At 66.2% G+C, this 10,445-nt stretch overlaps 1 protein-coding gene across 22 annotated transcripts; it reads left to right on the top strand.

Moving 5' to 3' along the window:
- Positions 1-118: 118 nt before the first annotated feature.
- Positions 119-10,428, top strand: ADAM15 (ADAM metallopeptidase domain 15). 22 transcript variants are annotated; one of them, XM_043569026.1, is made up of 23 exons: positions 130-321; positions 1,458-1,564; positions 2,166-2,242; positions 2,586-2,664; positions 2,835-2,911; positions 3,001-3,205; positions 4,342-4,407; positions 4,514-4,582; positions 4,661-4,830; positions 4,911-4,995; positions 5,418-5,566; positions 5,655-5,829; positions 6,105-6,197; positions 6,326-6,630; positions 6,708-6,909; positions 7,164-7,241; positions 7,658-7,730; positions 7,890-8,028; positions 8,417-8,486; positions 9,098-9,172; positions 9,585-9,656; positions 9,861-10,036; positions 10,130-10,428. In XM_043569026.1, the coding sequence occupies exons 1-23, from the start codon at positions 243-245 to the stop codon at positions 10,170-10,172; spliced, it is 2,664 nt and encodes an 887-aa protein (XP_043424961.1). In that variant the 5' UTR covers positions 130-242; the 3' UTR covers positions 10,173-10,428. The 22 variants fall into 22 exon arrangements, 19 of the variants coding, with proteins under 19 accessions (XP_043424974.1, XP_043424961.1, XP_043424973.1 ...); XR_006295483.1 differs by lacking the exon at positions 10,130-10,428 and adding an exon at positions 8,651-8,747 and having other exon boundaries at positions 147-321; positions 9,101-9,172; positions 9,861-9,946; XR_006295481.1 differs by lacking the exon at positions 10,130-10,428 and adding an exon at positions 8,651-8,747 and having other exon boundaries at positions 147-321; positions 9,918-9,946.
- Positions 10,429-10,445: the final 17 nt, after the last annotated feature.

Below are 10,445 nucleotides of genomic sequence, written 5' to 3'. Positions count from 1 at the left end.
CGGCGGGGCCGAGCCGCGCGGGCCCCGCCGGAGTCGCGGGCGGGGGCGGGGCCCTCCGGGGGCGGAGCCGCGGCTCCCCCGGGGGCGGGGCCTGGCCCTGCGCCCCCGGGGCGGGGGCGGGACGGGGCGGGGCCTGGTGGCGGCGCGGCGCGGCGGGGTGCGCCAGGCAGACCCGGCGGCCGCGGTTCCTCGGCGCGCGGCCCAGCACCTGCTGCCCTCGCCCGGCCCCGGGCGCCGCTGCCATGCGGCTGGCGCTGCTCTGGGCCCTGGGGCTCCTGGGCGCAGGCAGCCCCCTGTCCTCCCGGACGCTCCCGGATCGAGGTGAGTGCCCGGCCCGCGGTGGGCGGGGGGACAGACTGGGAGAAGGTACGGGGAAGTCGGGAGGCACTGGGGGTCGGCCGGAGACCCGGGGAGACCCCTGGCCAGAGCGCGGCCCGCCCTGCTCCGATGTCCTGGGCGATGGAGGGGGATGCCGGTCCCCCTGCGCGGTCATCCTGTGCGCGGTCCCCGCGGACACTTCCAGGCTCCGGTACCGGGCACCAGAGGGCCCGGCCCAGCGCCCCCTCAGGATGGTGGGAGACGGTCGCTGCTCCCCAGGACTGACGTCTTCGCCCCTCTGGGGCCTAGCCGACCATCCTGCCCGGTGCCAGGGCGCCGAGTGGGCACGGCCCGGAGGGTTTGGCGAAGAGGACTCTTCCTTATCCAGGGCCCGGGCGGTCACGGCGCCCCTCACCCCGTGTTGATGCCACCAAAAACCTGGCGGAGCTGGCGGGTGGGGACGCGGGAGGAGCGGGGGGGGGGGGGGCGGGCGGAGAGTCGGCCTGGAAAGAGGCTGACACCAACTCCTCCTAGGAACTTTCACTTCCCGCTGCGTCTCTGGCCAGGGGCTGGGATGGCAGGCGGGGGTGGGCTGTGCGGAGGAGACAGGGCCGTTGTGGGGCCGGGGGGGGGGGGGGGGGGGGGGGGATGTTGGGAGCAGGGAGGAGCTGAGCTGTGGCGAGCGGGTGTGCCTGGCTGGGTCTGAGGGATGTTTAGGGAGGGGTGTTTGCACTGCGCACCCAGAGATGGGCGTTCCCGCAGCTCCGATGTGAGGAAAGGGGAGGGCGAGTGGGCACCGGGCCACAAGGCTTCGCCCGGGCCTGAGAGGGGGCGTTCCTGGGGGGGGGGTGATTGGGAGGGAGTGGGAAGGGGGCTCCCCGTGAGAGCCTGGGGGGACAGGGAGGGGGCCCCAGGCGGGGCAAGCTGAACTTTCCCTGGGGACGTGCAGGTGGGGTAGGGGTGAAAGTGAGGGGTGGAGAGAAGCCCCTCTCCTGGGGCTTGCTCCTTTAAGTCCCAGAATGCAGTGCAGGAGTCCTTTCAGCCGAGAAGGGCCCTGAGTGGCCACAGGCACCGGCTGTGCCCAGTGCCAGGGGCTGGCTCGCTCAGCACTCTCTTGGGGTGTCCTGGGGACCCTGCAGGTGGCCCTGTGGAGGAGCAGACACGGCCAGAGAGGACCCTGGGTGGACACTCGGAGCCCCAGATCTTTCAAGACAGCCCCACACTCAGCCTAGCGGAGATGCTCCAGGTGAGCCCCCCTGTCCCTTCAAGCACAGAACACAGTCCCTGCCGCCCCCATAACCAGCCCTCTCTGAGGAGCAGGCGAGTGGACCTCATGTGGCACGGCCACCCCAGGTCTGGCTGCCCCTCCGGTCACACCCCAGCACCTGGCTTCCCTTATCCCCTCTCCCCCAACACGCATCTGCCGGCCTCAGCCCCGCCCGACCCCGTCCATCTCCTGGGGAGACCCTGAGGCCAGACTTGCCTTCGGGGTCTCATTCTTCGGGTTTTCTCAGTGGGGGAAGGTCAGGGCCTCACCAGGCGCCCCCCTCCCCAATTCCAACGCTGAGTCAGAGGAAGGGCTGGGGCGTGCGCCAGCTCTTCCATGATGCTTCCTCTCTGGGCAGGAAGCCGAGAAGGGGCGGCTCAGATACCTTCCTTGACCTCGCACACAGCCCCCCAGAACAATGCCCCAGGCCGGGCAGGGCTTCCTGGCCCCTCCCTCGGGACCCCCCCCCCCCAGTGACCTCATCGTTGGTACTCTCCTAAGGGTCTGAGGTTTTCTGGTTAGAGACTGATGGGAGTTTCAGGCGGGGCCAGGGAGGTGACCTACCCTCTGGTGCCCGCAGACCAATCTGCCTGAGGCTCTGCGGGTCAGACTGGAATTGGACGGTGAGAGTCAAACCCTGGAGCTGCTGCAGAACAGGTAACAATGACGGCGGTAGCGACAACAACAGCACAGGTAACAACCGCGCGTGACACTTACTAAGTGCTCGAACTCTCTTAATCCTTCTGACACCCTATAAGGTAAATACTATGATGTTGGTGTTTTCATTTTCCATATGGAGAAGTCAAGGCACAGAGAGGTTACATAAGCTGCCCAAGGTCACACAGCTAGTGTGTGGTAAAACCCAGACTAGGCCCGACCGCTCTGCTCTGCGGCCTCGGGGGGAACCCTGGCCCCCAGCCACCCCTCACCACCTCTGGACCTCAGGCTGTCGCCGCGCCGCCCTGGGAGGCAGCTGCCATAGCTTTTCTTCACTCCACAGGGAGCCGGTCCCGGGCCGCCCACACCTGACGTGGCACGAGCCCGACGGCGCCCGTGGGGTCAGCGAGGGACACACTCTGGTGAGTCCGGTGTCCTGTCTCCGGCCCGAGGGCGGCGCCAGGGGCCAGATGGAGGGTGTCATGCCTACGGGATGCGGGGTGCACCTTCACCAGCCTCCGCCGACAGGCTAGCTAGCCTCCTGGGCTCCACCCCTGGCCTTCGGGGTAGCCCTGACCTTTCTCTGCTGTAGGAGAGCTGCTGCTACCAGGGAGCCGTACGGGGCCACGTGGGCTCCTGGGCGTCCGTGTGCACCTGCTCAGGGCTCAGGTACAGAGGGCGCATCCCACCGGGGTGGAGAGAGCGAGGCGCTGTGAGGCGTGGAGCTGAGAGGTCTTCTGACTTCTGCGTCCTCCCAGGGGTCTGGTGGTCCTGTCCCCCGAGAGAAGCTACACCTTGGAGCTGGGGCCCGGGGACCTGCGAGGCGCCCCCATCGTCTCCCGGACCCGAGACCTCCTCCTGCCAGGCCGCACCTGTGGGTCGAGCTGGCACGCGTCTGTGGCCACGCGGGCTCCCCGGGAGCGGCCCCGGGGACGGCGCCACAGCCACATGCGCAGTCGTCGGGTGAGGATGACGGCAAGAGGCCAGGCTTCTGTTGTCCCTGAGGGCCAGGCCCCGGACCCTCAGAGATCTCTGTTTCCAGTACCTTCTAAGGAGCTGTTGCCCTGGGCCGGGCCCCGTGTGAACATAATCTGCTCTCCTCCTCCCGAAACCCTGGGAGTTTCGGGCCGGCAATAGCTCCGTCTTTGTTAGAAAAGCAGCTCAGAGAGAGAGAGGCAGTGACTTGCCCAAAGCTGTTCAACCACTAAATGACATGTGCGGGGTTTAGACGCAGGGACCTGACTCAGACTCTTCACGGGCCGTATGATCCCGTGTGCGGACAGTGCTTGGCTACAGACCACACAGTCACCAGGCATAAAGCGGTATGAGTCCAGCTCCCTCATTTATAAATTGGGGGGAATAAGCTACTTACTCTCTAGGGTTACTGTGGAGCTTAAGCGAGTCTATATCCATCTATCTATCAAGTATCTATATGGTGCTTAAACCGTGCCTGAGGTAGGTAAATATACGACGGTGTTGGCTATGATTTTATTATTTACTTCTTAAAGTTTATTTATTGTGGTTTTTTTTAACGTTTATTTTTGAGAGAGAGACAGACCTTGAGTGGGGGGAGGAGCAGAGAGAGAGAGGGAGACGCAGAACCCAAAGCAGGCTCCAGGCTCTGAGCTGTCAGCACAGAGCCCGACGCGGGGCTTGAACCCACGAACCGTGAGATCATGACCTGAGCCGAAGTCGGACGCTTAACCGACTGAGCCACGCAGGTGCCCCCTATTTATTGTTTTGGTGGTTTTTAGTAATCTCTGTACCCAGTGTGGGGCTCAGACTCACGACCCCCGAGATCAAGAGTCGCATGCTCATCCGACTGGGCCAGCCGGGCGCCCCTAGTGTTATTTTTTTTTAGTTCAGGAAAAGTACTGAGTTTGGAGCCAGAGAAGCAAGGCTCTACTCCCAGCTTCATGACCTACTTCTCGGTCCACCTTGGGCAAGTCCCTGGCCTCTCAGGCTCTCAGGGGTCCCTCTGTGAAACGGGCTCTCTGCTCTCCTCCGCTGGAGCACACAGGGTGGGAGCAGACACAGCTCGGGCAGCCCCGTGTGGCCCCGGCGTGAGGAGGGTGCCTGACACCCCTTCTTGTCCTCAGCGGAGGCGGGACGTGGTGGCAGAGACCAAGGTTATTGAGCTGGTGCTCGTAGCCGACCATTCTGAGGTGAGCTTGCAGGCGCCGCGTGTCCTGTCCCCACCCCCCCACCCCCCCCACCCCCGGCCCCGCGCCGCGTCTGCTCCTTGTCATGGTCGTTTCCCTTGAGCCGCAGGTCCAGAGGTACCCGGACTCCCAGTACCTGCTGACCCGCATGCTGAAGGTGGCCTTTCTCCTGGACACCGTGAGTGCCGGGCCCAGCAGCAGCCGGACGGCCCTGTGGCCGCGGGGACCCCTCTCCTGAGCCCCCGTTCTCTTTCAGTTCTTCCGGCCCCTGAACGTCCGGGTGGCGCTGGTGGGCCTGGAGGCCTGGCGCCAGCGTGACCTGGTGGAGATCAGCCGGGACCCCGGCCTCACGCTACACAACTTCCTGCGCTGGCGGCGGGAAGACTTACTGCCTCGACTGCCCCACGACAGCGCCCAGCTCGTGACGTAAGACCCCAGGCTGCGCCCCAGCTCCCCGCCTGCGGCCCTGAAGCTCTGGGCTGACCTGTGGCTCTGCGATCCCACAGTGCCACCTCGTTCTCCGGGCCCGCGGTGGGCATGGCCGTTCAGAATTCCATCTGCTCTCCTGACTTCTCGGGGGGTGTGAACATGGTGAGCGATGCCGGGGCCCTCGCATGTCGCTTCCTCCACGTGCCCCGCCCCAACCCCACCGAGTTACCTACCCCAAAGCCGCGGATGTGGGGACCGGGGGGGAGGGGGGGGGGAGGACGGCGGGTAGGACGTGGCCCCTGCTGTCACGGCACCGTTACATGGGGGCTTCACCTGTGAGGGCACCTCGCGGGGGAGGAGGGTGTGGCTGAGGCTCACAGAACAGAGGCGAGTGCCCAGGGCCACACGTAAGGGACAGGAACAGAGCTGAGCGAGCTCTAAGCCTTCCCACCACCCAGGCCCGGGCTCTCCTCCTCCTCCAGAAGCAGTGAAGGAGGGAGGCTGAGCGCCCAAGAGGTCAGATGAGGAGAGAACAAGAGAGTCAGGCTGGTGCTGGACCTGGGGTGTCCCCTCCCCAATGCCAGGACCACTCCACCAGCGTCCTGGGGGTTGCGTCCTCCATAGCTCACGAGCTGGGCCACAGCCTGGGCCTGGACCACGACTTGCCAGGGAACAGCTGCCCCTGCCCGGGCCCGGCCCCGGCCAAGAGCTGCATCATGGAGGCCTCCACAGAGTGAGTGGCTGCAGGATGCACAGCGGGCAGGGGCAGGGGCAGGGGCAGGGGGTGGCTGCAGCCCCAACCTCTCCCCCACCGTCCCCAGCTTCCTGCCAGGCCTCAACTTCAGCAACTGCAGCCGGCGGGCCCTGGAGGAGGCTCTCCTGGAGGGGATGGGCAGCTGCCTCTTCGAACAGCAGCCCGGCCTGCCCTCTATGGCCGCGGTCTGCGGAAATATGTTGGTGGAGCCGGGCGAGCAGTGTGACTGTGGCTTCCCGGACGTGAGCCCCTCGCCCGAAGCCCTGCCCCACTCACTCCTGTGCCCTGGCCCTGGCTCACTACCCCGCTCCGAGCCTCCAGAGCCCCTTCGTGGGCTCTCAAGGGCCGGCCCGCTCCTCTCCGCCCCTCCCCGCCTGCAGGGACACCACGCGGGTGGTTGGGCTCTGGCCTTTACTTGCCGCTGCGTCCTTCTGATGGCTGCCCTGGGCGGAGGGGAGGAGGTAGGCTCTCGGGCCCAGCCCGCCCTGACGTAGCCCCCCCCACCCCGTGCCCCCAGGAATGCACCGACCCCTGTTGCGATGACTTCACCTGCCAGCTGAGGCCTGGGGCACAGTGCGCGTCTGGCGGGCTCTGTTGTCAGGATTGCCAGGTGGGCACAGACTGGACCGGCCGCCACAGATCATCCGCCCGGGGCCACGGCGGGAAGGGTCCCTGTGACCCCCCAGGGCCGGGCTGGACCTGCCCGGCACCCCTTCTGACCCTCCCCCACCCCCCTAGCTGCGCCCAGCCAGCTGGCAGTGCCGCCCCGCCAGAGGGGACTGTGACCTCGCGGAGTTCTGCTCGGGAGACAGCCCCCAGTGCCCTCCTGACGTCAGCCTGGGGGACGGCGAGCCGTGCGCGGGGGGCCAGGCTGTGTGCGTGCAGGGGCGCTGCGCTTCCTATGCCCAGCAGTGCCAGGCTCTCTGGGGACCCGGGGCCCAGCCCGCCGCACCGCGCTGCCTCCTTACTGCCAATACGAGAGGCGATGCCTTCGGGAGCTGTGGACGCAGCCCTGATGGCAGCTACGTGTCCTGTGCCCCTAAGTAAGTGACGAAACCTGGATTCTCCTCTGGGTTTGTGGGGGCCTCGGCCTGACCCCGCACCTCCTCCCTCACCTCAGAGACGCCATGTGCGGGCAGCTCCAGTGCCAGGGGGGTCGGGCCCGGCCGCTGCGGGGCTCAGCCCGGGATCTGCACTGGGAGATACTAGAGGCCAACGGGACCCAGCCGGAGCTGAACTGCAGCTGGGTCCACCTGGACCTGGGCAATGACGTGGCCCAGCCCCTCCTGACTCTGCCCGGCACAGCCTGTGGTCCTGACCTGGTGAGCAGTCCCAAGGGGGCAAGACCAGGAGGGGAGGGGTGTCTGGACCACGGCGAGCAGTGCCCGGGCCTCGCTGTCCACCGTGTAAAAGGCACAGACTCTGAGGGGGGGGGGTTCAGATCCTCTCTTTGGCCCGAGCGAAGTCCTGTCCTCCCGTGGGCCTCGTTTCTCCATCCGCCACTCAGCCGCGCTGGCCTCCCAGGGCCAGGGAAGCTTCGTGAGAACCTGATCTTTGTTCTTCCTCCCCTGGGCAGGTGTGCATTGACCGTCGATGTCAGCCCGTGGGTCTCCTGAGAGCGCAGGAATGTCGAAGCAAGTGCCATGGGCACGGGGTGAGCTGGCCTGGGGGAGACGGGGGGGGGGTGGGGAGCAGGCAGCCTCCGGGGATGAGAACAGTGACAGGCTGGGAAACACACACACCTAGCTTCCGACCCCTGCTCTGCTGCTGCCTAGCTGTGTGACTTCAGGCAGATTATTAACCTCTCTGAGCTCAGCCTTCTCGACTATCCAGTGGGCGGAATAATAGTACCCAGTTCCTGGTGCGTGAGAGGACGTGGGAGTTTCCGGTACAGTGCCTGGCACAGAGAAGGCGCTCACAGGGCTAGTTTGGTTTCACCTGGTCTGCCGTGGATAAACTGTCCCTCTCTCCATCCCATCACCCCGGCACACCTCCCGGTTGTGCACTTAGGAGCTCCTGAAAAGCTGGGACAGGGGAACGGGCCCCTCGTTACTCAGCCTGTACCCCTAGGTCTGCGACAGCAAAGGACACTGCCGCTGCGAGGAGGGCTGGGCGCCGCCGGACTGCGCCAACCGCAGCAGAGGTGGGGGGGAGGGAGAGGGGAGAGGGGAGAGGGCACAGTGGCTTCCTTAACCCCCCCGCCCTTTCCTGACCCCTTGGGGTTCTCTGATCACTTCCCCCTCCCCACCTGCCACCCCTTCCTGGGTGTAGGATCCTAGCCCCACCCGCCTTCTCCCCACAGCAACCAGCTCCCTGACCATAGGGCTGCCCCTCAGCCTCCTGCTGTTGGTGGCCCTGATGCTCCTGGGCGCCAGCTACTGGCACCGTGCCCGCCTGCGCCAACGGCTCTGTCAGCTCAAAGGCCCCAGCTGCCAGTACAGGTACCAGGCTCCTTGCCGCCGCTCCCTCGACCACCCTGTGGCACACGACGGCCATGGGGTCCTACCCCACCCCGTCTGCAGCGCCCCCCACCGGCTTCCGATCGCCAGCCCCTCGGACCGCGCCCCCCCCCCCACACACCTCCCTTCTCTATACACGCCCCGTAACTCTTCACCTCACACAGAGACCCACGGAGGGCAGCCGGGGAGCCCCTGTGCTAAGTGGGGCCCTTGCTCCGGCTCATCACCCCCCCCCCGCCCCCGCCTCCCCACTCTGACTGGGCTAAACCCTTGCTCTCCAAGGGGCTGCGTCCACCGCACTCAAGGGTTGCGTGCGGGTGGAGAGCGTGGTCTGAGGCTGGGCCCCCTGCCTCCTTTTCTCCACGTCCAGGGCAGCCCAGTCTGGTCCCCCAGAACGCCCAGGACCCCCGCAGAGGGTCCTGCTGATGCCAGGTGCCAAGGTGAGTCATGGATACCAGAGGAGAGAGGCCCCACCTTGTCCAAGCGTCCGGCTTGGGCCCTGGGGCGGGGGTACTGAAGGCCCTAGACTCAGAGAGAGTCTCACACTGCCCAAGAGTCGGCCAGAGGAGTCAGGGCCAGCCCTCCCCCACTCCCCTGGCTGCAGGCCCAGAAGCAGAGTCCAGCCTGCAGTGGGGAGGGGCAGTCACCTAGAGGAGGGTCCGCTGAGCTCTCTGAGCTGGCCAAGCTGGTGGCTTTGAGAGGTGGGTCTGCGGATGCTCCCAGAGGGGCCCCTGGAGGACGAGGGGGGTGGTGCTCAGAAGGGGCCCTGGGTGTGCCACACCCTGATGAGGCCCAGGACACCGTGGGTAGGAGGGCTGGTGAGTGCCCCCTGAGACCCTGGCAGGGGTGTGGGGGGTGGTCTGCATGCCAGCTCCACCACTCGTCACCCCCTCTGCACACAATTGGATAACAGCATGCACTGCGCCCACCGCCCCTGGGGCCCTGGCTGCCCCGCCCGCAGGCACTGACCCCTCTCTGCCCACATCTGTCTCTGTGCTCCCCTACCCCACCCCGCCCCCACCCTGCCTGTCTGCTCCTCCTGCTCTCTCAGCAGGCCAGTGCTCTTGGCTTCCCGGCTCCCCCTTCCAGGCCGCTGCCTCCTGACCCTGTGCCCAAGAGACTCCAGGTAAATCCAGGCCAGGCCCCGCCCTCGCCCAGGGCAGGTGGGAGGCTTGGTGCCCAGCTGCAGCTCTCGCCCTGGTCCCCTGCCAGTGGCGCTCTTCATTAGGAGACCGGGGTGCCCCTCAGCCTTCAGACACTCTGAGCCCCAGAATCAGCAAAGGGTGAGCCTCCTGCCTTGGTTTCTACCGCCATCTGGTGGTCAGTGGCAGGACTGCAGCTGGCCAGGGACACCACTCTGACCCGTGCCTTCCTCCCCTGAGGCTTCTGCTGGCAGGCACCCAAGCCCTGTGTGCATGTCCCCATTCTCTCCTGCCCCCTGGCTGACTTTGCATGTTGACCTGAACCCCTCAAGAGAACCACTGCATGCCTCTTGCCCCTGGCTGTGCTCTCACAGCACTGCCCCTCTCTCTGTCCAGGCTGAGCTGGCTGACCGACCCAATCCCCCCACCCGCCCTCTGCCAGCTGACCCGGTGGTGAGGCACCCTAAGGTAACAGTGTGGGGAGAGAAGGGCACAGCCTCTCCCCCACCCAGGGCTGTGGTGCTAATAGCCGTGGCAGTGGTGGCCATGGTGAGATGCCCCCTCTGTGCCTAAGGGCACATCCGCTGGTGCCCTTTACCGGTGACAGGTTTGTTTGGAGACAGAGGTGACCTCTGAAGCCGGCCCCACAAGCTGGTGTTCCCCAACAACCAGGTGGGCACCATGACATCCCCTCCCAAGCCAGCCTCCTGCCTTCTCTCCCACTCACAGGGGCCCGCCAAGCCCCCGCCCCCGAGGAAGCCATTGCCTGCCAACCCCCAGAGCCGGCGCCCTTCGGGTGACCTGCCTGGCCCAGAAACTGGAATCCAACCCGTAGTGGTACCGTCCAGGTAGGCGACCAGGGGCGCGGAGGATGGGTGGGAGGGGCGAATGGTCTGGGGAAAGGGCACCTCTGATCTCTGTGCTTGGCGTCTGCACCCCAGACCTGCACCGCCGCCCCCAGCAGCGTCCTCGCTCTACCTCTGACCTCTGCTGAGGTTTCCCGGCCTGCAACCCGGACCTAGGACTTCAAGAGGCCGACCAGTCCCTGGAGTCCCCCGTGATGACTGAGGGAGCCGGAGCCTGGACCCCGGACACTGCCACGGGCCGCTGAGCAGCACTCTAGGGACCCGCTCACGCCATGGAAGCTGGGGTTGGGGAGGGGCTGGGCGCTGGACTGGGCTGAGGGGAGGTGCACACAGCCTGTCCCTGCTCTGGTGCAATAAACAGTGAGGTCTGGGCAGCGCGCCTCGGAGTTTG

Source organism: Prionailurus bengalensis, chromosome E4 (assembly GCF_016509475.1).
Source record: "Prionailurus bengalensis isolate Pbe53 chromosome E4, Fcat_Pben_1.1_paternal_pri, whole genome shotgun sequence".
Lineage (NCBI taxonomy): Eukaryota > Metazoa > Chordata > Mammalia > Carnivora > Felidae > Prionailurus > Prionailurus bengalensis.
The sequence above is the reverse complement of the archived record's forward strand: the minus strand, read 5'-3'. Positions and strand labels throughout refer to the sequence as shown.